The sequence below is a fragment of the Rhamphochromis longiceps genome, linkage group LG12, assembly GCF_057381845.1.
Source record: "Rhamphochromis longiceps isolate RC_006_pf linkage group LG12, R_longiceps_female_GT1.1, whole genome shotgun sequence".
Classification (NCBI taxonomy): Eukaryota; Metazoa; Chordata; class Actinopteri; order Cichliformes; family Cichlidae; genus Rhamphochromis; species Rhamphochromis longiceps.
This window is the reverse complement of record NC_140568.1, coordinates 28,260,554-28,282,901: the sequence shown is the minus strand read 5'-3', so window position 1 is coordinate 28,282,901 and position 22,348 is coordinate 28,260,554. Positions and strand designations below refer to the sequence as shown.

Genomic DNA, 22,348 nt, shown 5'->3' with positions numbered 1-22,348 from the left:
TAAATATTCATTCAGAAATATTGTTACTGCTAATTTTCTTAAAATGTGATATAATTTGGGGGCCATATTGTCTACCCCCCTACCCCTATTGGAACCCCAAAAAACACAACAACCAGCTGATCCAAGCAGGGCAGAGCATAAACAAGAAAATAAAAAAAACTTTAAAAATAAAATACATGTGATGAATGTTTATGTTTCATGTGTCTCATCAGGAACAAAAAGATTTTTTAATATCCAATTTTTTTAAGTCTTAAAAATTCCACACTCGTCAGGTTCCAACTTGGACCCAAGCAAACCCTAGAATACTTACTTAAAAATAAATAAATAAAAAAAATCTTTTTAAGAGCTTAGAAAAAAAATCTGTCCAGCATTTCTTTCTTTCAAAACGCTGATTTAATATAAAAGATGGACACAGTTTCTGGGTCTGATCAGTAAAACCAATGCAGAAACAAAATCTTTCTAGAAGGAAGTCTGAAGGTACGGCTTAGAAACGCCTTCAGAGACTTAGATGAGAAATTATTTGAAGCATCCTGTTTATGTTCAATTTCAAAAGTCGCCAAAAATGTATCTTTGTTTCTCCTCTGATACGTCGACTTCTACCTCCATCTTTGCTGCTGAGGAATCCTCCCATAGATTTTAATTTCACATTCTTTGACTTTGAACGCCCCTCTAATAATGTCTCTAGTAGTAGCGCCTTAAACCTGCATTATTTATGATTGCCAGCAGAGGTTGAACCCCCTGATTGGTTAGCATCTTAGAAAATCTCCCCTCTGCCCCCTGTCATAAGAGCTCAATAAATAATCTCCTGATGGGTTAATGGGTCTTTATCATCATTTTTGTGTCTTATTTAATTCCAGTGTGATGTTTAGTTTGTGAATTATGGCCCAAATTGGAGTAAAGTAGGTGATAAATTATGTTATGGTTTAGGGCAAGGCTCCGTCGGGATTGGCAAGTCTCTACTATATGAGCAGGAAGTGTCAATGAGCATCTCAGTCAGATCCACCCTTTAGAAAGCACGTTAGGCACAAAGCATCAAGATGGTGTTCAACTTCCTCAGCTCGAGGTCTTAAGACAGGACTTCACTAACCTACAGCTGACACCACGGAAAATATAATCAAATTCACTTAGTTATAAGAGTTTATAGTTTAAGCACTTTTTGCAGGACATGAGGACGATTAGACAAAAAAAAGGAGATTTTACAACACATTTTCTCTTTTTTCCCCTTTTTAAATTTCTAATAAAATCCAGAGAAAAGAAATCCCCACAATGCCAAGAATGCAACAAGACATTTACAAGCTGTTACACATGCCCAAAACTCACTAATGCTCTCGATGAGGCCAGACTTGTAATTGTAGAACAGACCTAATGTCTTAAAATAAAGTCAAGTAAGAAATAAATAAGGGATGGCAGCACAAATAAGTCCAATGAAAAGTCAGAATAATTAATGGTCAGATCAATATTAATAGGCTTAGCTGCCAGTGTGTAATTATGGGTCCATAAATGTTTTATGGTCATTAATTAAAAGTGACTTTGGCATCGTTATCTAGGCCATGACTGCCTTCCCATAAACAAGCCAATACTAATTAATGGAACAGCTCACATGCTGGGGGAAACCGGCAGCAAATCAGACATCTAATATAGGTTTCTTGGTGCTTCTCTCAAGCGTAATTATGGCTGAAAACACACAGGGGCAATCTGAAGGGAGACAGCTAAAAGCACAGTGACAGAAGAACGAGAAGTGGGTGAAGCAAAACACTAAGACTCCATCTATTTTCTACTCTTACTTCAGTCCAGTGATACAGTTTTTCATGCCACTCTCTTTAATTTTAAATCTGAAAATGTAGGGGGGGGGGGGACTGAAATCCATCTGTCCCTGTTTTGGTTTCTTAAAATCTCCCAGTAGATGAGGTTCATATGTCAGGCAGCTCATTCTCATTTCTTGTTCTTTCGTCAGTGAAGCCTTTGGTCTCCACGTTCACTCTCTCTAACGTTTCTCCATTTTAAGGACACAAAGCTTGCTTTAAAAAGCTTGCCGTGCTAAATCTAGCACTCACTGAAACATCTTAAACTTGGCAAAATCCACAGAGAACATCACATGGGGCAGTTTTCTGAAGTTTCCCATTCCAATCTTTGCTCATACCAACAAAGATTGCCTCAAAACGGAGATTGTAGTGAAGTCTAGCATAAGGGCATCTTGATGTGTTTATCACAGAGTTTGCTCGCCCTCATTCACCAGATAAGAGCCGATATGATCAGTACGAGACAGACTTTTTCTAAACAGTTTACCCTTTTCGTCTTTCATCCTATCCTTTTTGAATAAATAGGCATGGAGGGATAAAAAAGATTTTGGAGGAGTAAGAACACAGAGCATTGTGACTATAGTAAAGGCAGAGAAAGTACCACAGAGACGACGTGAAAGCCAGCAAAAGAAGAAAGCAGGCAGACAAGAAACAGTGTGTGATAATCTTGTTGAGGAAACAGGCTTATGTGTCCAGCACTGCCTGGAAACGGAGAATATTTTCTACAGGGAGGATTTGGATTGGATTATCCAGGTTAAACGAAGTGACCTCAGCTAACTGAGCCGCTCAACATGTGATGATGGGCCTAATTCAGAGTCTCTGCACCTGCACTGTTTCCAATTCATGAATGTATCACACACTGAGCCCCTCAACAGGTTTAAAGTGAGAACAGGCCAGCACAGAGCACCCAGGGCTTTGAGAAGACATGAACGCTTAACTGAAACCAACTGGGGGACAAAACAAAGAAAAACCTGTTTGTTCTTAATATCTGTCTCCTATTTTTCTCATTTCACTTCTTCACATTGGCACTTTAGTCAAATCTAAAAAGAAAATAAAAAGTCCCCGGGAAAAAGACGCCCAAAATGTCCTATCTGCTTGTTACAAATAGCTTAAAAATCCAGTAAATCTTTAGTGTTGACCTTATTCTGCCAAATTAATTTAGCTGGCACAGTTTGGGTCCACTTGACCTGTTATGGCTCGGTCACACTAGTAGAATGAGATTGGATGTAAGTGTGTGGTTGCAATCACTCTCACACAGGTCGACAAAGGTTTGCAAATAACTATTGTCTAATTTATTTTTTAACAAAAGTGTGCTAACATACTAACATGCTGAGTGTGTTGTCTGCTTCTAATTGTGGACTCAATTCAACTGGTTGCCAACTGCTTGTATTCTTTATATACTTGGATATAAAAAGCTGAAGGTTGCTGAGCACCTGTGTCATTCAGCAGCAGCTGCGTCACTATTTGTGGAGGAATTTCTAAATTTTTGCTTCACATCTGTGGGCTTTGAACTGGGCTCTGAATGCAAGTAGTTTATGTGAATGCCTGTGTGTGCAGACACAAAGAGATGTTTACCTTATCATGGTTAAATCTCTATATTATTGCAAAAAGAAAAAAAAAATGCAGATAACGCGACACAAACTGACAGCAGACTGATTGTCTTATTGCCGTTTGGTCACCTTCACTATCACACACCACCAGCGTAGTCACAGACCTGGTCCCCATCTTCAAAGCAACCGTTTCAAAAGCAGCGAGATCCAAGTTTGCTGCACACTGTTGCAAAAATTTTGGTTGTGCTGCCATCTCACTGTTAATGTAGCATTAGGGAGAGGTCATTAAGATAAGATAAGATAAGATAAGATAAGATAAGATAAGATAAGATAAGATAAGATAAGATAAGATAAGATAAGATAAGATAAGATAAGATAAGATAAGATAAGATAAGATAACCTTTATTAGTCCCACACGTGAGAAATTTGTTTTGTCACAGCAGGAAGTGGACAATTACAAGGTCATTACAAATACAAAGTTGTTTACAGTGATAACGCCTCCATCAACAGGGCACGAGGGGGTGACCGAACACACCAGCTCTCCAGATTTAAACCTGAAGGGGAGATTTTAAACCAATGTGTTTGGCAGCACTCTTCTAATGAGGGAATGTGCTCATCCATCCAGCAGAATCAATGCCAAGGTCTACTGGATTTTCTTTTAATTTGTCACATATCTGTGGATGTTCAACGCAAATTTCTGACAGTCAAACAGGCTTTACAGCAGCTAACAAGCATCCTGTATTCATGCATTTTTTTTCACCACAACGCACACTCACAAATATGCTGAGCTTAAAGTGCAGAAGCAGCAAATGTGAATGCATCACTGAACGGATGAAAGTTTATTGCACATTCAAAAACAGGCACACGCGTTTTTTTCTGGCCCACCATCCAACAGTAAGTTTACACGTCACTAGATGTGCCGCTGAAACTGAAAACAAGCAGATGATCTGTTATCCAGTATGACCTCATCTTGTAAAACTCTTTACAGCTTCACAAATGTGGGCTGATAAAAAGAAAGACAGCATTTCCGTGTAATTAAATGCATCTGTCCTGCTGACTCTGACAAAAAAAAAAAACAAAGAAAAAAAAAGAAGAGAGCAACTTCACGTGGTGCCTTTTACACACCAAAACAGGCCAGAGGACAAGAAGGCATTAGAAGGTGAGCACAGGGCAAAGGGATGAAGTGAAAGGATGAGGTTAAGTGGATCTTACTTTGCCTCCAGGGCCAAAGCAATTATCGCAGCAGCCATGGGAGCTGAGGCTGACGTCCCTGTGTGACTGTCTGTACACCGATGCCTCAGGTCTGTTGTGATCTGTGGAAAGAGAAGTGAAGGGAGTCAGAGGCAACAAAGAGACAGGCGCAGGATGATGAATCAACGTCAAAGATGATAAAAGAGAGGATGAGGAATCAGAAAGCCGTAAGCAAACAATGAAGGAAACCATGAGAAGGGCATTACAGAGGTGGAGGAAAGGAATCAACAATGACAGTACCGGGAAGACCAGAGGGAGAAAAAGACAGGAAGAGATTGAAGTCATGAGGATCAGCAGGATTTAGACACACCTGAAACTCTTTAAACTACCATTCCAGCTTTGATACGCTGCCTTTCTATAGATAACGCACGCGCACACACACACACACACACACACACACACACACACACACACACACACACACACACACACACACACACACACACACACACACACACACACACACACACACACACACAAAATCACCAGATTCACAGGGAATAAGTTTAGTGTTAAAGAAGAAAGGAAAACACTGTAAGAAGTATAAAGTAGCATAAAAACGTGTTATTAAAAAGCTGCATGTTCCCTTTGATTGTATGGACTTTAAGCAGCGAACTAGTCAGACAGCTTGACAGTCAGTTAGCCAAGGAAAGCCTGGCTAACTTCCAGTCTTAGCCCTCATCAAAGGACCTTTTCTGGACTGAAAAGTTTGGGGGATTATCTGAAGAGACACACACACATATACACGAGAACAGAAAGTGGTTCAATAGTATTAGAGTCGACAATATGTGCCCAAGTAGATATGCTGACACTCATATATCAAATATATGAAGTTCTACTGTGAACAAAGAGTACACAGCCAGCGATAAATCATACACAGCATGCGTGTTCAGGGGTGTGTGTGTGTGTGTGTGTGTGTGTGTGTGTGTGTGTGTGTAGTAGCATCAGTATGAGGAATGCAACAAGACGCTGCCAGACAAGCCAACTCGAAGAGGCCAACAGGCACTGCTCATCCCAGCAGGTCAGCGGGACTGATGTGGTTGATCTGAGTTAAACAAGGCTACAAAACTGGACCTACAAGCACACACGAGGCCAGGTTCATGTCAGTTTTTATCATGCTGCACCATACCTCCATCCATCCATCCATCATTTAACTCTGTTAAAGGGGCAGCATTAAAGGCAGAGAAGCCTAAACCTCTCTTTCCCCATCCACCTCCTTCAGCTCTTTTGGGAGAAACAGATGTGTTCCCAAGCTAGCTGAGAGAAATAACATCTGCAGCATGTCCTGGGCCCACCCTGGAGTCTCCTACCAGCAGGTCATGCCTGGAAATACTTCACCTGGGAGGTGCACAGGAGCCATGCTGTATGCTTATTTGAAATTATACTATACTGGGTTTTCCTCCATCTATCCAGCCATCCATGGCAGCAGACTGAGCAAAAGAGAAGGGGAAGACCAAAGCATTCCCAGGCCAGTCAAGATACATAATCCCTCCAGCATGTCCTGGGTCTACCCCAGTGCCTCTTCCTGGTAGGACATACCCAGAACACATCACCCAGGAGGCATCCTAGCCAGACGCTTACATCACCTAAACTGGATCATTTGGATGTGGACAAATAAATGTGTGGTGTTTGGTGCGTAACTGAAATCATCAGTCATCACCCATTGGTGCTTATTTTCCTTCACTCAGCACTTACAATCTTTCGGTCGTAGTTCTCCCCGCTGCTGTAAGTGGTGGTCAGTGTAGACGAGCACTCCTCCAGATACCAGGGCTTGCGTCCGCTCTCAGCCGTGCTGGAGATGGAGATGGTGTAGATGGAATTGGTGTAGCCGTCACAGGAGCAGTGGTCTCTGCTGCGCCCGCCGTTTCCTGAAGCCCATACAAAGATGGAGCCACGGCCCTTTCTCCCCTGACAGGAGAAGAAACAAGAGAAGGTTTTTATTAAAAGACTTCAAATTGTCTTTGTACTTGGAGGCAGTTGCTGCCCGCTAGACCTTTGGCTTTATTTTAAAATGATCTTTTAATGTATTTTAAAAATGAAAGCGATAGATTGAAGAATTGCTTGAAGAAAAAAGAAAAAACAAATCTTTACCAGCAACAGCAAAAGAGCAGAAAAAGATCAGAGAGAAGCCAGACAGTTAAAGTCCTCAACGATCTTGTGGGTGTCTGGCAACAGAACTGATGTTATCTGATCCAAGTTTAGTAATCATAATGTTTTAACTGGCCAAATACTGTGGATGTGTGTGCCTGCCTCCACCTAAAAAAAGAAAAAAAGATGTTGGCAATGCTTGGAGCCATGCTGTGTAAGTGAGGGTTTTTAGGATCTTGGACTGAGCGAGGTTCACTTCTGTCTTGTCACGTCACTGCAGCAGAGCATGCAGCATCGTTTACTGACTGACAGACGTTACTGGAAACTATTACGTTCGTTTTAAATTGCAATAATTGAGCTACAGGAAATTACATTAAAAAGATGCACGCTTTCCTGAACTGTACATTGCATTGTATGACGTCTGAAGTCTGACTACACTTCATTAGTAAAAACTATAAACTTAAATTTGTCAAATACTTTGTATGATTAAAAGGAATTGCATATCAACAGTAACTCAGGCTCTTCAATTCCCTTAATTCCACATTTTCTACCCTTCAACTCCGTTTTTGTTGCTTCTTGTTACTTTTTTTTTTTTTTTTTTTTTTTTTTTTTTACGCACCGTCTTTCCCCTCTACTCAACATTTCCATTTTGTTACATCCTAGAGAAAGATACTGTGTTTTGCTTAGTATTCTGTGGCTTTTCTTTGAAATTGCCACGTAAACATCAAAGCAGTCACATTATAATGTGAAAAGAAAGCACTGAACAAATACAGACGACAGATCACGGGCATTGCTTGGCAGAAAGGAAGCCTTCACGACTTCAAGATGGGAAGTTTTTTATGTGCATGTTTTCCAGATTTTAGGCCCTGGTTACATGGGCGTAGAGAGACCGCCTCAACCATCTGAAAACAACCGGTTATAAGTAAACTGCATTCTTCGACTGACTGGTCAGTGGGTGCTGGAGGTTGCTGCCAGTGGCTGTGAAATCAGCTCCCGAAGCCCGAGCCATGCAGGCAAGTCAGAGACCTGTCAGTTCCTCCCTCCCTGCCAACCACTGATCGCTAAAGCAAAGTATGCATCCACTGCAGCACCGTATACCTCTTTGTGACGAATTTTATTCAGCAACTGCTAGCAGCCATTCATCAGCCAGTAAGGAAATACTTTTTTCCCCTATGTGACCAGAGTTTGCCACAGGACATAAACATAACACAAACCGAAAATACAAATCTTGGTGTTCAGAACATTTAAAAAAACAACAACAAACAAAAAAAAAAAAAATCCCAGTCGTATTCAGAAAATCTTCCTAATGGAGAGCCCATGTTAAGGGTGAGCCTCACACTCACATTAATACAATTTTGCCTCAGTTTTTTCTTTTACCATTTCAGTTAGAAGGTATACTTCCACATTTGTTCAAACTAATTTTGATCTACACCGCGAACCCAGCGGAGACACGCTGAGGATGTCACAGTCAAAGTTCACCCAGGAGTCAGCAGAAGAGATCTCTGACAAACACACGGGTGCTAAAATTCACAATGTTTGTCAAGACACACTCGCACAATAAGCGCACTAACACACACAGACACACACAGACATAGAGCCAGGAATAAAAGGTAGAATGGAGTTCTTCAAAAGGGGGCTTCTGTCAGGCAGCGATAAGCGAGCGAAGCCCTCTGTGAAGGGAGGGTATCAGACAGGAGCAAATGCTGACAGATGAGAGGGACGGAGAGCGCTTTGAAGAGCAGTTATGAAAAGAAAGAAGGGGACAAAGAAGAAGAGAGGACGATGAAGGAGAGGAGAGAGGCGATACACGGGATAAACAGCATTCATTAGCAGCTGAGAAAAATAAAAAAGCAATACCTCCACAAATAACCTTCATTAAAAGTTCTATTCATTAAAAAAAATAACTGATCAAGTCAAATTAAAACAGCACTTCAGAAAACTATTGAAAAAAAAAAATCTGCAAATGTGTTAATGGGATTTCCCTCTTACAAAATATACACAGGCAGTCTGATTAACACCTAAAACAACAATTCCCATTCAAACAATCGCATTTAAACTGGGACAAGCCAGGGTATCTCCCCACAGCTGTCAGTGTTATTTCTAACACCTTGGCTCTCTGTGATAAACTGCCACTTCAAGATATGCACAAGTACTTGTTACACTCACAAACATGCCATTTCCAGTCAGGCTCAAACGGTTGGTGGGCATGCAAGGACACACGTGCCCTACCCATACCAGTGGGACAGATATCCCCCTCACTTCACCTCATGTTAAAGGCCAGCCTGTCATCAACAGGCTGGCCTGTTCTTCTAACACTCACAGCCTGTTCCATCACTCTTTTCCTTCTCTCCCTTCCTTCCTGTTTTGCGACAGGAGCCTTTCGTTCTCATCTTCTAGAGTCAAGTCTGAAAAAGGTCCATATAACTGCTGACCAGCCCCACCGATTCCCCTCCCTCCCTGGATCACCCCTCAAAAGGTCAACATCTGCTTGCCCAGAATGGAAACAGCCACCTAAAGTAAACTTTTAATGTTAATGAGCACATTTGTGAGACATAACCAGTAAATGACTTCACCCCACTTAACCTCTGATATTGCTTTTTCGCTCCACTCAGCCGACATCACAACACCAGCTTGCAGTTATGCAAAACAGGCTATGAATATGTAAATGAATATATGCTAATAGAGCAGAGCTGCTCTCTAATGTCCGGAGGAGCTTCACAGGTAGAGATAGCCTGGAAGCAGCTTAGACTACAATTATATTAGCGTGAAATGCACATCTGCTTTGAGTGTGTCTTTGTGTGTGTGTTTACATCTTTTCTTGCCACATGAATACTAATGCCAAAGTCCTGTTTAAACAATGAATCACATGTTTACTTGTTTCTACATGTATACGAGAGTCCATGTGTACGTGTACCCACCGTGCGGATGCCATTGTCAAAGGCCTGCCTGGCCAGAGTTGCTGGTCCATCCACGGTCTTTCCGTCATCATCGGGTCCCCAGCTGGCACTATAGATGTCGATGTGCTGTGGGTTCAAGCTAAGAGATCTGGCCTCCACCATGTCCGTTACATCTCCATCCAGCATTCGCACACCTGATGCATAAACACAGAAATAAAGCATGCATTTGATCAAGTTAGATCAATATCTCAAGAATCTACAGAATAAGCTATAATAATAATAATAATAATAATAATAATAATAATAATAATAATAATAATAATAATAATAATAATAATAATAAGAAGAAGAAGAAGAAGAAGAAGAAGAAGAAGAAGAAAAAGTAAAAAGTTTGTAAAACCTCTATAATTTCAAGCGTCTATGGAATTACTGCTCATAACACGTAGCCTGATTCTGTTTCAACAAACAACTGGTGAAAAAACAAAACTAATAACAGAAAAATAGCTGAACCTTCATTCAACACACCGATTACCGTAGTTTTCGGGTCATAAGCCGCTACTTTTTCCCCCACACTGTGAACACTGCGGCTTATACTGACATGCGGCTAATGCATTTTTTTTTCATGCGGCCAAAAACATTTTGCCTGGTAACAGTAGACCAATAAAATTGATAAGTAGTATATATACGGTATATATTTTTACGGGTTGTTAAGAGACGTAATGTTGTGTGTGCACTGTTCCGTAAAAAAACCATAAGCAATGTAATTTGTGTGTTACCGATACGTACGTATACTTAAAGGTAGCCGTGTTACGGGCGCTGTTCGAGGAAAAAAAAGCATTTGCAGTATGTATTTTGTATGTTACCATAACGTTTATGTTACCTTACGGATTAAATTAAACGTTAAAAATCCTCACGTATAATATTTCTGTGTAAGTATCTCATATTACAAGTGAAACGCATACGGCTTAAAATCCGGTGCGACCTGTACAAGTACAAAATTGATTTTCTTTCTAAAATTAGAGCATGCGGCTTTTAATCAGGTGCGCTCTGTAGTCCGGGATTTACGGTAATTACAGTTCAGGCTCTCAATCTGATGTGAACTCGAGTTATATCCTCTTTCAGCAACATCCTCCATGAAATAATTATTGGGGCTGCTTCTTTATACAACTTTGAATTCTTTATTCCCTCAGTGATTTTTAAGGCATCCAAGAGATTAAATGCAAAGCAGCCCAAAACAATGATGCTCCCTCCACCATGCTTCACTGTGCGTTTGGTGTGCACAGTCAAAAGCTGAATAGGTCAAAGTTTTCTGGAACATCCAGTGTTTAAAAACAAGACATGATTCAGTGTTTTTGTTTTTATTTTTAAGAGCAGCTGACTCGAAATGGCTTATATGGCATAGAGGTGTTAAATGAGGCATGTTGAGCACAACGATTCATGTGTCACTAGTTGGTCATACTGTGTTCATCTATAATTGTAACTTGAAGGAAGATATTTTTTTAATGCAACATTAAAAATATTTGAAAATGTCATTAATAACATTTTTAAAGAATTAGGAGACACATATGTACAGCACATTTGTGCTACGATGTCCTTTGAGGTCTAATGACATTTCAGTTGTCAGGTTTATAATGAATATAAACAGAAGCAGCTAATCTGTCGGTGAGATTATGATGTGCATGAGATATAAAAAAAAAAACCTAACATTTAGGGTGAGCCAGTAACTCTGCATAGGTTAATGACATTCACAAAAGCAGTGAAACCAGAAGAGACAAAGTTCAGCAGTGGCAGTTCTCTTCAGCATCCTTTGAAATTAGAGCTGGGCGATAGAACGATAACGATATGTATCGCGATATAACTTTTACTCGATAGAGAAATTAAGCTATCGCGATAGACCTCGCCGCTCTTGTCCTCAAAAAAAAAAAAAAAAAAAGGTCAGCCAATCCAAATTAAGTAGCGCAGAGCCGAACCAATCACAGCCGCAGCGTCACGTCGCGTGACTTGTTAGGTACAGCACAAGTGCCAAGCCGCACGTGTTTGTTTGGGAAGCAGCCAGCGGGTAATAGAGCCAGCGCATAATGGAGGACATGAGTGTGCCGACTAGAAAAATCAACCGAGCGTGACCGAAGAGAAAACAGATGATGGTTCCAATGCCGGAGAGATTGTCGAACGGAAGAGCCATAGAAGTTCCGTAGGGTGAAGGTATTTCGGCTATTTCAAGTCTGACAAAAAACAGAGTAGCGTGCACTGTAAATTGTGCCGAAAGCAAGTCTGGAAATACAATAAACTGGTGCATGCGTCACACTGTGCGCCACGTTATTGTTTCGGTGAAATGAATTTCTACAATACTGTTACTGTTAATTCTACTCTCTGCAGTGTTTAAATGCTTACATATACACACAGTTACTGTCCCTCCACACATACGACTGGGTTCTGCTTCTATGCCCCAGCTTTGTTTACTTTTTCCCACCGAGGCTTCTAGACTTCTGATTGGCCAACATTTCTGCACGGTTAGGAATCTAGCGCCACCTGCTGCTTTGGCATGTTCATAGCAGCGTTTTCCTTCATTTCTGCCTTTATGTGTGGACGGGATTATTTTTAAAACGAAAACGGAAAATCTCCGTTTTCAAAAATACCCGTGTACGTGTGGACGTAGCCTCAGTCTCTGACTGGAAGCGCTAATTCGTCATTCGGCTTTTGTCAGACTAAAGTAACTGTTAAAACTGTTTGAAAAGCTCAGCTATACAACAAGGAGAGATTGAGAATTTCCTTTTAGTTCTCAGTTTATTTGATATTGACAAAAGTTAGTCAGTTTTGTCTGTTCTTCTGTAAAACAAACTAAGATTTATTTTTAGAATTAATATTTTGTTTCTAAGTGGAATTGACAATTTAGTCTGTTTTGTTTGTTCTATTTTGAAACTTAAACGCTTTAGTGGCTGCCTTTTGTGTAGTTTGCAATATTTGCCTTTATTTATCTGAAAAAGTCTCATGTTCCTTAAGTACATCTACCCTGTTGAACTTATTATGGGAAATAAATATTTAAATAAAAACAAGCTGCTGATTATTTCACATTTTACTTATGAGCAACGGCACATTTAAATCTTACAAATATAGTTATTTGGCTTATATCATGATAGATATTGTTATCGCCTGAAATGAAAAAAACATATCGTGATATGAAAAAATCTCATATCGCCCAGCTCTATTTGAAATGCATTAGAGGTTCTTAACTCTTAATGACACTAATAAATCCTTATGACGTAGGTCTCTGCTGAAAGAGATGTCATGTCAAACATTGTTGATAAAGTGCAAATATAACATATCACTCACCTCCTATTCTGGCATTGTAGGCAATTCCCACAATGCAGTGGGAGTTGTTTGCAGCTGCAGCAACTTCACCCGCACACCGTGTGCCGTGTCTGGGGAAAGAGTGGGAATGAAGAAGCTTATTACAAAAATCTAAAAACACACACACACACACACACACACACACACACACACACACACACACACACACACACACACACACAGAGATCATGTAACTGAGCTGGAGAATGTCCCAGATGAGTAAATATATACACAAGCAGAATCACACACGCAAACCACCACATAAACATGCTGCATCTGAAGGGGAATCGACAGACGTGTAACCGCGCTTTTTCATGGACAAATATGTACATTTCTGCTGAAGTCATCATAAACTATACGCTTGAAGTGTACAAATGTAAGAAACGCTACAAATATTTCTGCAATTCTTGTTTTTTCTTTTCCCTGACAGAGGATGAAAGAGTAGGTACTTCATCATTTGTAATACTATCAGGACAAATGTTTGGAGTAGTCAATGTCAATGCTCCCCAAATGCGCACGCGCGCACACACACACACACACACACACACAGGTCCTTTTGTGATATTTTCTGAGCACAGCATGCAAGTAATGTGCTCCCTACGAGCACACAGGAAATAAATGAAAAAAAAAACTAGTATGTTAGACTGCTCACACTTCCTTTGACAGTTAAAAATACACACATGTACACACAAAAACACACACCAGGGTAACATTCCACAAGCAACTGCAGTGGTGACAATCGGCCCAGGCCAGGGACCAGCGTAAACAAACATGGCATGTTTGCGTCCGCCGCCTGCTCAAAAAACACCACTTTCTGGATCGACACAAACACACTCACACACGCATTCACCTCCTGCAGAGAACATCTGCATCATCCCGCCTCCCCCTTGTCCCGGAAACAGCTCTGACCGTTGCCACGGAAACCCAGCATCTAGCTATCATGAACACCCCCCGACCCCAGGGGAGTCAGAGCAAAGTTTGCTCCACAGATACACGATAGACTCAAATTATCTGTAATCACTGTCCTCACTTAACTAAGGTGCTGTGTTTCTGCTACTATTAATCTAAATAAATTTAAAAAAAGAAATACTTATAAGCAGAAAATCTAAATTGCTTCAACATCAAAGATTTCCAAACTTTTGGGGTCACAGTTTTCTCCCCACTGGGGGGCCACTTTCCCAATTTACAACCTCATAAACCTAACACTGGTAGGGCGAATGCCTATTTTCACATTAGAAGCGACTGGAGCCATTTCAATTTTAAATGTTTTCAGACTAAACACTTCAGATGTATGCGCTGTGATGTGTTACAATGATGTCAGAGTTTCTGCTCGTACAAAGACAAAATGGGTGAGAGTAAAGAACACACTATGCTGGCTTTGTTGCTGTAAATGGTTCCAATTTGCAGATTTGCACTTGAAAACAGAGCGCAATCCTTTACAGCAAATTATTTTGGGGACCCCTTTGCCAATAGTTATAGTAATGCTCAAATTTTAAGCATTATGTTTTACATGATAGGCTGTTTATCAAACCATTACCACTTGACAAAGCAACTTTAACATGACCTTTGTGTCACGCACTGGATCTTTTGATTTATGCTCAATTTAATCCAGCCTAGATATTAAATGCATATGCCATATGTAAAGGTCTGGTAACCTTCAGATTCTGTGTCCATGACACAGTGAAGTTAACACAAATGCAGCTGTGAGGGTTAAAGTATAACACATCAAATAGCTGCACATCAGTGATAGGCCTCTTTATCAAAGTTAATGAGCCAAGCTGCTGGCTCCTTCTTTCAAAATGCTTCAACAGTCCCAGCCCACTCAGTTCACTTCACTCCAGTAATCCATAAAATCGTCTGTGTGGCCGTCTCTCCAGTCTTTGTTTGCCTGTATTTTCCATTTTTTGCACATCTGTGTCACAGCCACTCGGGGTCTCTTAGTTCACTTAGAACTATGTATTTGTGCAATGAATGACTCTAAATGGGGCTGTTTCAAAAGAAGACAGAGTTTTAACTTTTTAACTTTGTAAAAAAATTTTAAAAGGGTAAAGCCATCAGATTTTGTTTTTGTTGCTTTTGGCCCCAGTGCAAAGTATTCTTGTTGGTTCTTTATGAATTAGGCTCGATATAATCTCTAATTTTTTTGTTTTTTATATTTCTTGGGATTGTTTCACCCCAATCCATCTGAATATTATTACTAAATCTTACATTTTCAAGTCACTTTGTCAAACAGAGTCGTACTGTTGTATAAATAGTGGTAACATCAAACCCAGCAAATGGGGATCCTAAAAACCTATGATCCTAATTGTAGGTTAATGAATAGGTTAAACAGAAAGAAAAATATTGTCCTATAAAATTTTACCTCCTTAACCTAATCCACAGTGTGTAAAACCACTCGATGTCAATACACTCATAGATTGTAATCAACTTAGAACTGTTTTCTTACCCCTCCCAATTCCAGTGTGTAACCCTACCTATGGTGGGACCACAGTAGGACAAACAACTCCGGCCACCATCTGTAGTGAGTGTAAGCTGTCAGTCTGCTTTTTACCTCAGCCATCAATATGTGCTCATGTTCAATTACTCAAAAAGCCTCCAAAGTTAATTTGTGAAATTAGTCTGAAATAACTCGATAAATCCGTGAATCCTTCTTCCGTCTGATGACAGCAATGCTAAGGTGAGTTGTTGTCGATTTCCAAACTTTTTGTCGGTACATGCAGCTGTTTTTGCTGCCGTTAGCCGCTGTTAGCTGTTAACCCAACATTGCTAGACTCACAGACACTTAGCTGGAGTTACGTTGGCTTATAACCAGCTGTTGTTATTAATTAGTGGCTTTTGTGAGCCATCTTGAGATTGTGAGGGACGCATGTCTAATGTACTGACAACAAATAATTGCAACAATATCTGGAAAAAAATGAGCATTTTTAATGCAGGTTGTTGTGTATCATAGAGCTCCGACTTTAGTACAATAGGTGAGGCTTGAAGATAATGGAGAGGATAAAATTTTATTATTGGATTGTCTCTTTGCGCTTTTGCTTTTTTGGAGAGGTGGACCCTTTCTCAGATGATAAAATATGTGAATGACCCTTTATATCTCGAGTCTGAAGGTCAGACACTAATTAAGTTTTGCTGGGAAGCCCCACGTGCACCTACAGTTTCTCTTCTCCTCCCAATTTGGCATTCTCAGCCACTGTATTCAAGATGAAGGGGCAACATGGTGGCTTCCACAAACTGACGCCCATTCCTATATATTTTTCATGGATTAATTCTAAGATTATGAGAATGCATCAGTTTGTAATTTCACACTAACTAATCAAAAAATTACAGACTGTACCTTTAAGAGCATCTAGGCTGATGCGATTTTGATATTTTTTCCCCCATTTTTGTCAAATTATATTTCAATAAACTGTTGGTAATATGCACTTTCACTGTTAAATAAATAAATGATCCAAAGACAATACTTCAGAGAGGAAGAAGGAGACTAATATAGTGATAATGCAGTTGTTTATCCCCTCCTGCTTGCTGCTTATACACATAGACATCATAAATCCACAAGCATTATGTAACTGCTGACAATAATCTGCATTTTGATCCCAGATGTAGTTAAATTTAGCTTATCCCTTTACATAGCTAACAGATTACGTGCCTCATGTATTCAGATAAAATTATCTGCAGAAAATCATCATATAGAGAATGATAAACTCAAAAAACAAAAATAAACCAGATTTCTGTTCCACATGCTTCACAGTCAAATATAAATCCAAACCCAAACAGAAACCAGCTCGTTAAGCTGCATCGTGGCCCTCATGTCTCTTTAAGACAACGTATTACCAGCAGGGACTGAGCCATTGCCACGGCACTTGAGCTGCTGTGCCAAATACACATACACACACACCCAAAAATCACTCACTGAGCCAAACTGGCACAAGACAAGCGCACAGGCAAGCGAGTTCCAAATTACTTCTTCATTCTCAGCTGACTGCAGGTTTCCCCCGACCTTATAGACAGTACATTTGCATAATGACTGAAACTAGCACCACTGAATGAACAATGGGCTCTGAGGTAAGTTTCTGAATCATTAATATGTAAACTGTCATGACCATTGACCAACAACCACTGATCAAAGCTCATTGATCATTGATCAGTGACCATGAGTACCGTTCACAGAGAGTTGGTGAATGGCTGCAATCACAGCATTGTAATAGGGCGAAAGATGTACCCTTAGGCCCCCTCCTCGATTCAGAGATGGTCTTTCCCTCTTCTTTGTAAATGGACTCTTTGACTCCCCGCTCAAACCAGCCTTCCTCCCTGTTCAAGATGTGTACATCCTTATCATTGAAAGTGTCCACTGGCCTGTAGGTGTTAATAGACTGCCGAGTCCTGGCCTGATGAGTTAGCTCTTCTGTATTGAGCCATCTGCTTCATCAGAGGTTGTTTGGTTTCCCCGATACACCACACTACTCTGTTTGTGTCGGGGGACCAGATCCTTGATGCGGACAAATTTTTAAAACAGCGTGTTTTGGTGTTTGAAAGCCAAAGATATGCATTGTTTAGAGAAAATGTTTCTCGACAGTCCCGATACTCCTGAAACATATGGGATCACCATTTTTGCCGAGGCAACAGTTGTCCTTCTTCTCTCCTGGATCGGCTGGAGAGAAGAAAGAAAGCTTTCTTCAGGTGCCTTCCCAGCTTTGACAAATGTCCAGCTGGGATAACAACATTTACTCAGGGCCTTCTTGATGTGATGTTCTTCTGCTTTGCTGGCCGCTGTATCTGTAGGGCTGGTGTTCGCTCTGTATTGTACCGTCCTAAGGACACCCAGTTTGTGCTCCAGTGATGAGAGTCGAACCTTAAATACTGATCCATATGCGTAGGTTTACAGTACACAGCAACATTTAAATGTCCCCCATTACTGATGGAAATCTCACAGCTAAGAAGGCTAAACTGTCATAAATCACATCCTCCCTGGTGAACTTAATGCAATCAGTGGTTGTTGATCAACGGTCATGACAACTTGCATATTAATGACGCAGAAACTGACCTCACAGCCCATTGTTTGTCAGTGGTGCTAGTTTTAGTCATTATGCTAATGTACCTTTTATAAGACTAAGAGGAAACTGCAGTCAGCTGAGACTGAAGAAGTCACTTGGATGAGCGACGTTTCTCCCACTGAAAAAGCGACGTCCAGATGAACAGAATCAACTCTTTGGGATTTCCTTACCTGACTGATTGAGCATGCATCAAGACAAATATGCTAATATAACTCACTGCACCACAACAGAGTCAGGACTCAGCAAATACAAACATATTGAAGCACAGAGCTTGTTTTAGAAATCAATGAAGGGAAAAAAAATTATCCTGAAGAGCTTTTGGCAAAAACAAAACAGTGAAGCCACATGCTTATTTTCTAAAAACCCTGTTACAGTTAAAATTTAATTTCTTGCTCTCTCTGTTATGGGGTAGATTTCCTTATTTATTTTCCTTACTTGTTCTCGTTGGTCGCATCATATCGAGGCATGGGATCCACATCGTTGCTGTTGACATCATAGCTTGCCTGAGGGTCCTGGAGGAGACATGGAGGTCAACACAAGTATAACAAAACATCATCTCACACACACACACACACACACACACACACACACACACACACACACACACACACACACACACACACACACAAAAATATCAAGCAAACAAGTGAATTCATTAGTAGAGTAGGTCCAACACTCTCTGTGAGTGTGTGTGTATAACTGGCTTGTAGATCGCCAAAAAGCTTCTCTAACCCAATCGAAGAGTTCACATCAACACGACTCACAACAGTTTTGTAAATCGAATGCAATCAGAGCTAACCCAATCTGCGGCACCACTGGCGCTTCGGCATAAACAAATCTAAGCATTAAGAGTAGCTAATAACAGCAGCGCAAAGAGGGTGTGAATCATTTCATCTGCGCAGCTGATTGATGGCTTTACCTGCTGCCTCAGGCCAACAAGTTAGTTCAACTATCAGTTCTCGGTCGTAGGTAGACATACCTCAGCACGCACACACACTAAAGTATGAGCCCACAGAGAGATAAACATGTACACACAGCATAACTGCACATCTGCAAGTTTAAGGAAGTTTTTCTCTGGAATTTAATTGCAGACACATGATGGGCTGATGATCCAAATGGCAGCAAATATCACTACCGAGGTCATCACATGACTGCTGTCTTCTGGAACACGACTTGGTTACATGGTAAAGAGAAACAGTGTGATTACAAAGCAGAATTTGTATTATTAAAATCACAATTATAATTGTCAGATTTTTATTTTTGTTTTCTCCACATTTACATAACTAGAAAAAGTTGCATTTCCTGCAAAAATGCAGTGTGAATGCTGTGAAGTGAAATCTAAAAACAGCAGAAGAAGGAGAACCATCTGCTGAAAACACTGTGTAGAAGCTCAACTCTTTGCTGAAAACTGCTGTATTTGAAAGGGTACACTGAACAGTGTCAATAAAGCGTACATGCAAGCGGGGAAGATGTGCGGCAACCGCCACAGGTAGGATTCGAACCACGGCAGCTGCTCATCCCACTGAGCCAAGCCAGTTCTGGTCACAAAGAAAGATATGATGAGAGGCAAAATGTACACTGTGCAGAAGAAGCTGAATTGTGCTGAAAAGAGTGGAAAATCTAAACTTTCTGCTGAAAAAAGCTGAAAAGAGGTGAAGAAGCTGTAGTTTCTTCTGAAAACAGCTGAAGAATCTGGAATTTGTGCTGAAAAGAGGTGAAAAAACTGAAAATTCTGCTGAAAAGGGGTGAAGAAGCTGAAATTTGTGTTGAAAAGAGTTAAAAAGGTTGAACTTTTAACTGAAAAATTATTGCCATAAGGGGGATTCGAACCCAGACCTCCCGCTCTGAGAATGGCTGCTCATCTCACTGAGCCAAAACACAGGTGACCCCGGCAAGCAATATCAGTGACCACACTGGTCATGTGGTCCCAGTCATCTCAATGGGACAAAATATGGCATAAAAAGCTTAATATTTCAAAAAGTATAAAAGTTCTGAGCACCAAAAGATATAGCAGTCATTAGCAGAAAGAGCAGAACAGGTTAAAATTTGAATGGTGAAAATTGGATGAAAACTGAGGGAGTAGTTAAGCGGAAACGGAGCAACTAGAATAATAAAGGATAAAGAATAAAGAGAAACAGGATCACAATAGTGTGGCACTGCATTGCTATGTATTAATCAGTGCACTGTGTTGTATATGTGACTTGTTAATCCTGAATGAGGCAGACTCATAGCCATTCATGCAAACACATGCAGGGGCATTTACATTTGAACTCATACACTTCCTCACTTGTCACACACCGACTCAAAGCCAATATGCGCACACACTGCCACTCATAGCCGCCCTACACGCGCATACATACACACTCACGTAGTTCTGATAGAGGTCTGGGTGGTTCCTCTCGATCCCGTCATCTAATATGGTCACCACCACATCTTTACCCGTGTAGCCCCTCTTCCACGCTCCCATGATGTTCATATCCGACTGGCAATTATGGACGTCATCGTTGCAGTGCTGCAGAGATGGAAGCAGATGGTGAGAAGAGAGCAGGTGGGGATAAACATATGAGGTGGGAGTTTAGGAACTCCGTCATGTTCTTGCAGATGTTCAGCTAGGAGTTACAAGTTATGAGCGTACTCATGTCACTTTCTTTCAACTTGGAGCAAGCAGGAGAGTTCTGATTTTACTTAGAGGGGAACGATTTCACTTCAACAACTCCAATCGAGTTAAAGCCCAGCGTTTTTGAAAAATACCTCACACAGTGCGTTTCAACCATTAGAAACAGACTCCAACTGCAACTACACACTGATCACCAACCAGTCATTACTTGCTGCCATTCAAGACCTGCATGATGTCATTGGGAATAGGGTGCCAAGAATAGGGATGGGAATCCAGAACCAGTTCCAACTGAGAACCTTTTCCAAATTGTCCAAATCACCGGAATCATCTGCCTCCAGGCTTACTAATTCCCTTTGTCAATGCTGGCATGCTCTCTGACAGTGGAAAAGAAAAAAAAACAATGACGTCAACTTCATGACAGAGAGGAGCTTCTGCACACCTGAAAGTTGAGTCTTTTTTTGTTCCGTTTCAAAACTGTGTTTAAACTCAAAGATAAACAGTTTTGCTCATGGCGAATACCTGTGTGGGCCTATTTTTTCCCCACCCGGAGAAAACCGGTCAAAGGTAAGACGTTAGTCCTTTTGTTAGCTATGATGTCAGCTGCATCCTTGCTCTTTAAGCAAGCCCACTAAGGAGGTAATATCCCAAAACCTGGCATTACTTCTCTGCACAAAACTAGAGCAAAAACATAATTCAAACATTCTCTCTATCGAGAGAGAGATAGATCTATCTATCTATATCTCTATCTATTAGGGGTGCAACGATATTCGTATCGATATTGAACCGTTCGATACAGTGCTTTCGGTTCGGTACGCATATGTATCGAACAATACAACATTTGTAATTTATTTTATCAACTTTTCTTCTGACGATGCTGTCTGTGTTGAGCGCTCAGTGAATCTGCGTTCGACTACTCCGCCTAGGCTGCACTGTCGAGCGCAGATCCACTGAGCGCTCAACACAGACAGCATAGTCAGAAGGAAGAGCGCAGGGCAAGCTAGGAAGACAGAAGTTAAGCTCTCCTTACAACATTCAGATCTGGCGTTTGGAATTATTTTGGTTTTCATGTGACGTATGACCCTGAAGGTAAGCGAGTCATGAACTAAAGTAAAACAGTATGTTGGATGTGCCATGCAATGCTCAATTACATGGGTGGGAACTAGTGTGTTAGCGCAGTTAGCTCGTTAACGTGTTGGCCGTCTAGCCCCATGCACGGGGCGATCGGCGGTAGCTCGTTAACGGAGATTTGCCGTGTTGTGGCGTTAAGGTCATTTCAACGAGATTAACCTGAAAGCACTAGTGGGAACACAACGAATATGACTGCACATTTACGCCGACATCATCCTAGTGCAAAGACAAAAACAACAAGCATGCTACTAACTTTAGCCGAGTCATTTAGACAGCTGTTAGCACATGATTCTCCTTATGCTGCTGAGAATATAGCCCAGAAGAAGCGGATAGTATAGCTTTTATTTTGGAAAGAGCCATTTCTCTGTAATAAACTCTCTTTTCCAAAGATGAGTGATTCCTCAATCAGATACAGGGCTCGCAATATCGCTAGCCCGACGTCCTGGGGCTAGCGATTTTTTCAGTCGGGCTACCAAAATCTATCTCTGCCCTGCCCGTCGGGCTATTGTAGGAAGGAAAAATATATGTCAATGCTTTTGCATTCTTTCAGAAATGTAGCTGGGTAATTATGTCATTGGCATCGGTGAGCCACTGTCAATATGTGACATATTGAAGTCGC

The 22,348-nt window shown here is 40.9% G+C and overlaps 1 protein-coding gene across 2 annotated transcripts in view; it reads right to left on the bottom strand.

Annotated features, from left to right (window-relative positions):
• The window catches only part of pcsk5b (proprotein convertase subtilisin/kexin type 5b), an 88,441-nt gene that overhangs the window by 43,396 nt on the left and 22,697 nt on the right, over positions 1-22,348 (bottom strand). For both annotated transcript variants that reach the window (XM_085425646.1, XM_085425644.1), the window contains exons 4-9: positions 20,353-20,496; positions 18,420-18,496; positions 12,916-13,004; positions 9,607-9,779; positions 6,296-6,508; positions 4,562-4,662 (exon numbers count right to left, since the gene is read on the bottom strand). In XM_085425646.1, coding sequence (XP_085281772.1) covers positions 4,562-4,662; positions 6,296-6,508; positions 9,607-9,779; positions 12,916-13,004; positions 18,420-18,496; positions 20,353-20,496 — 797 coding nt within the window. The remainder of the gene's footprint in view (positions 1-4,561; positions 4,663-6,295; positions 6,509-9,606; positions 9,780-12,915; positions 13,005-18,419; positions 18,497-20,352; positions 20,497-22,348) is intronic.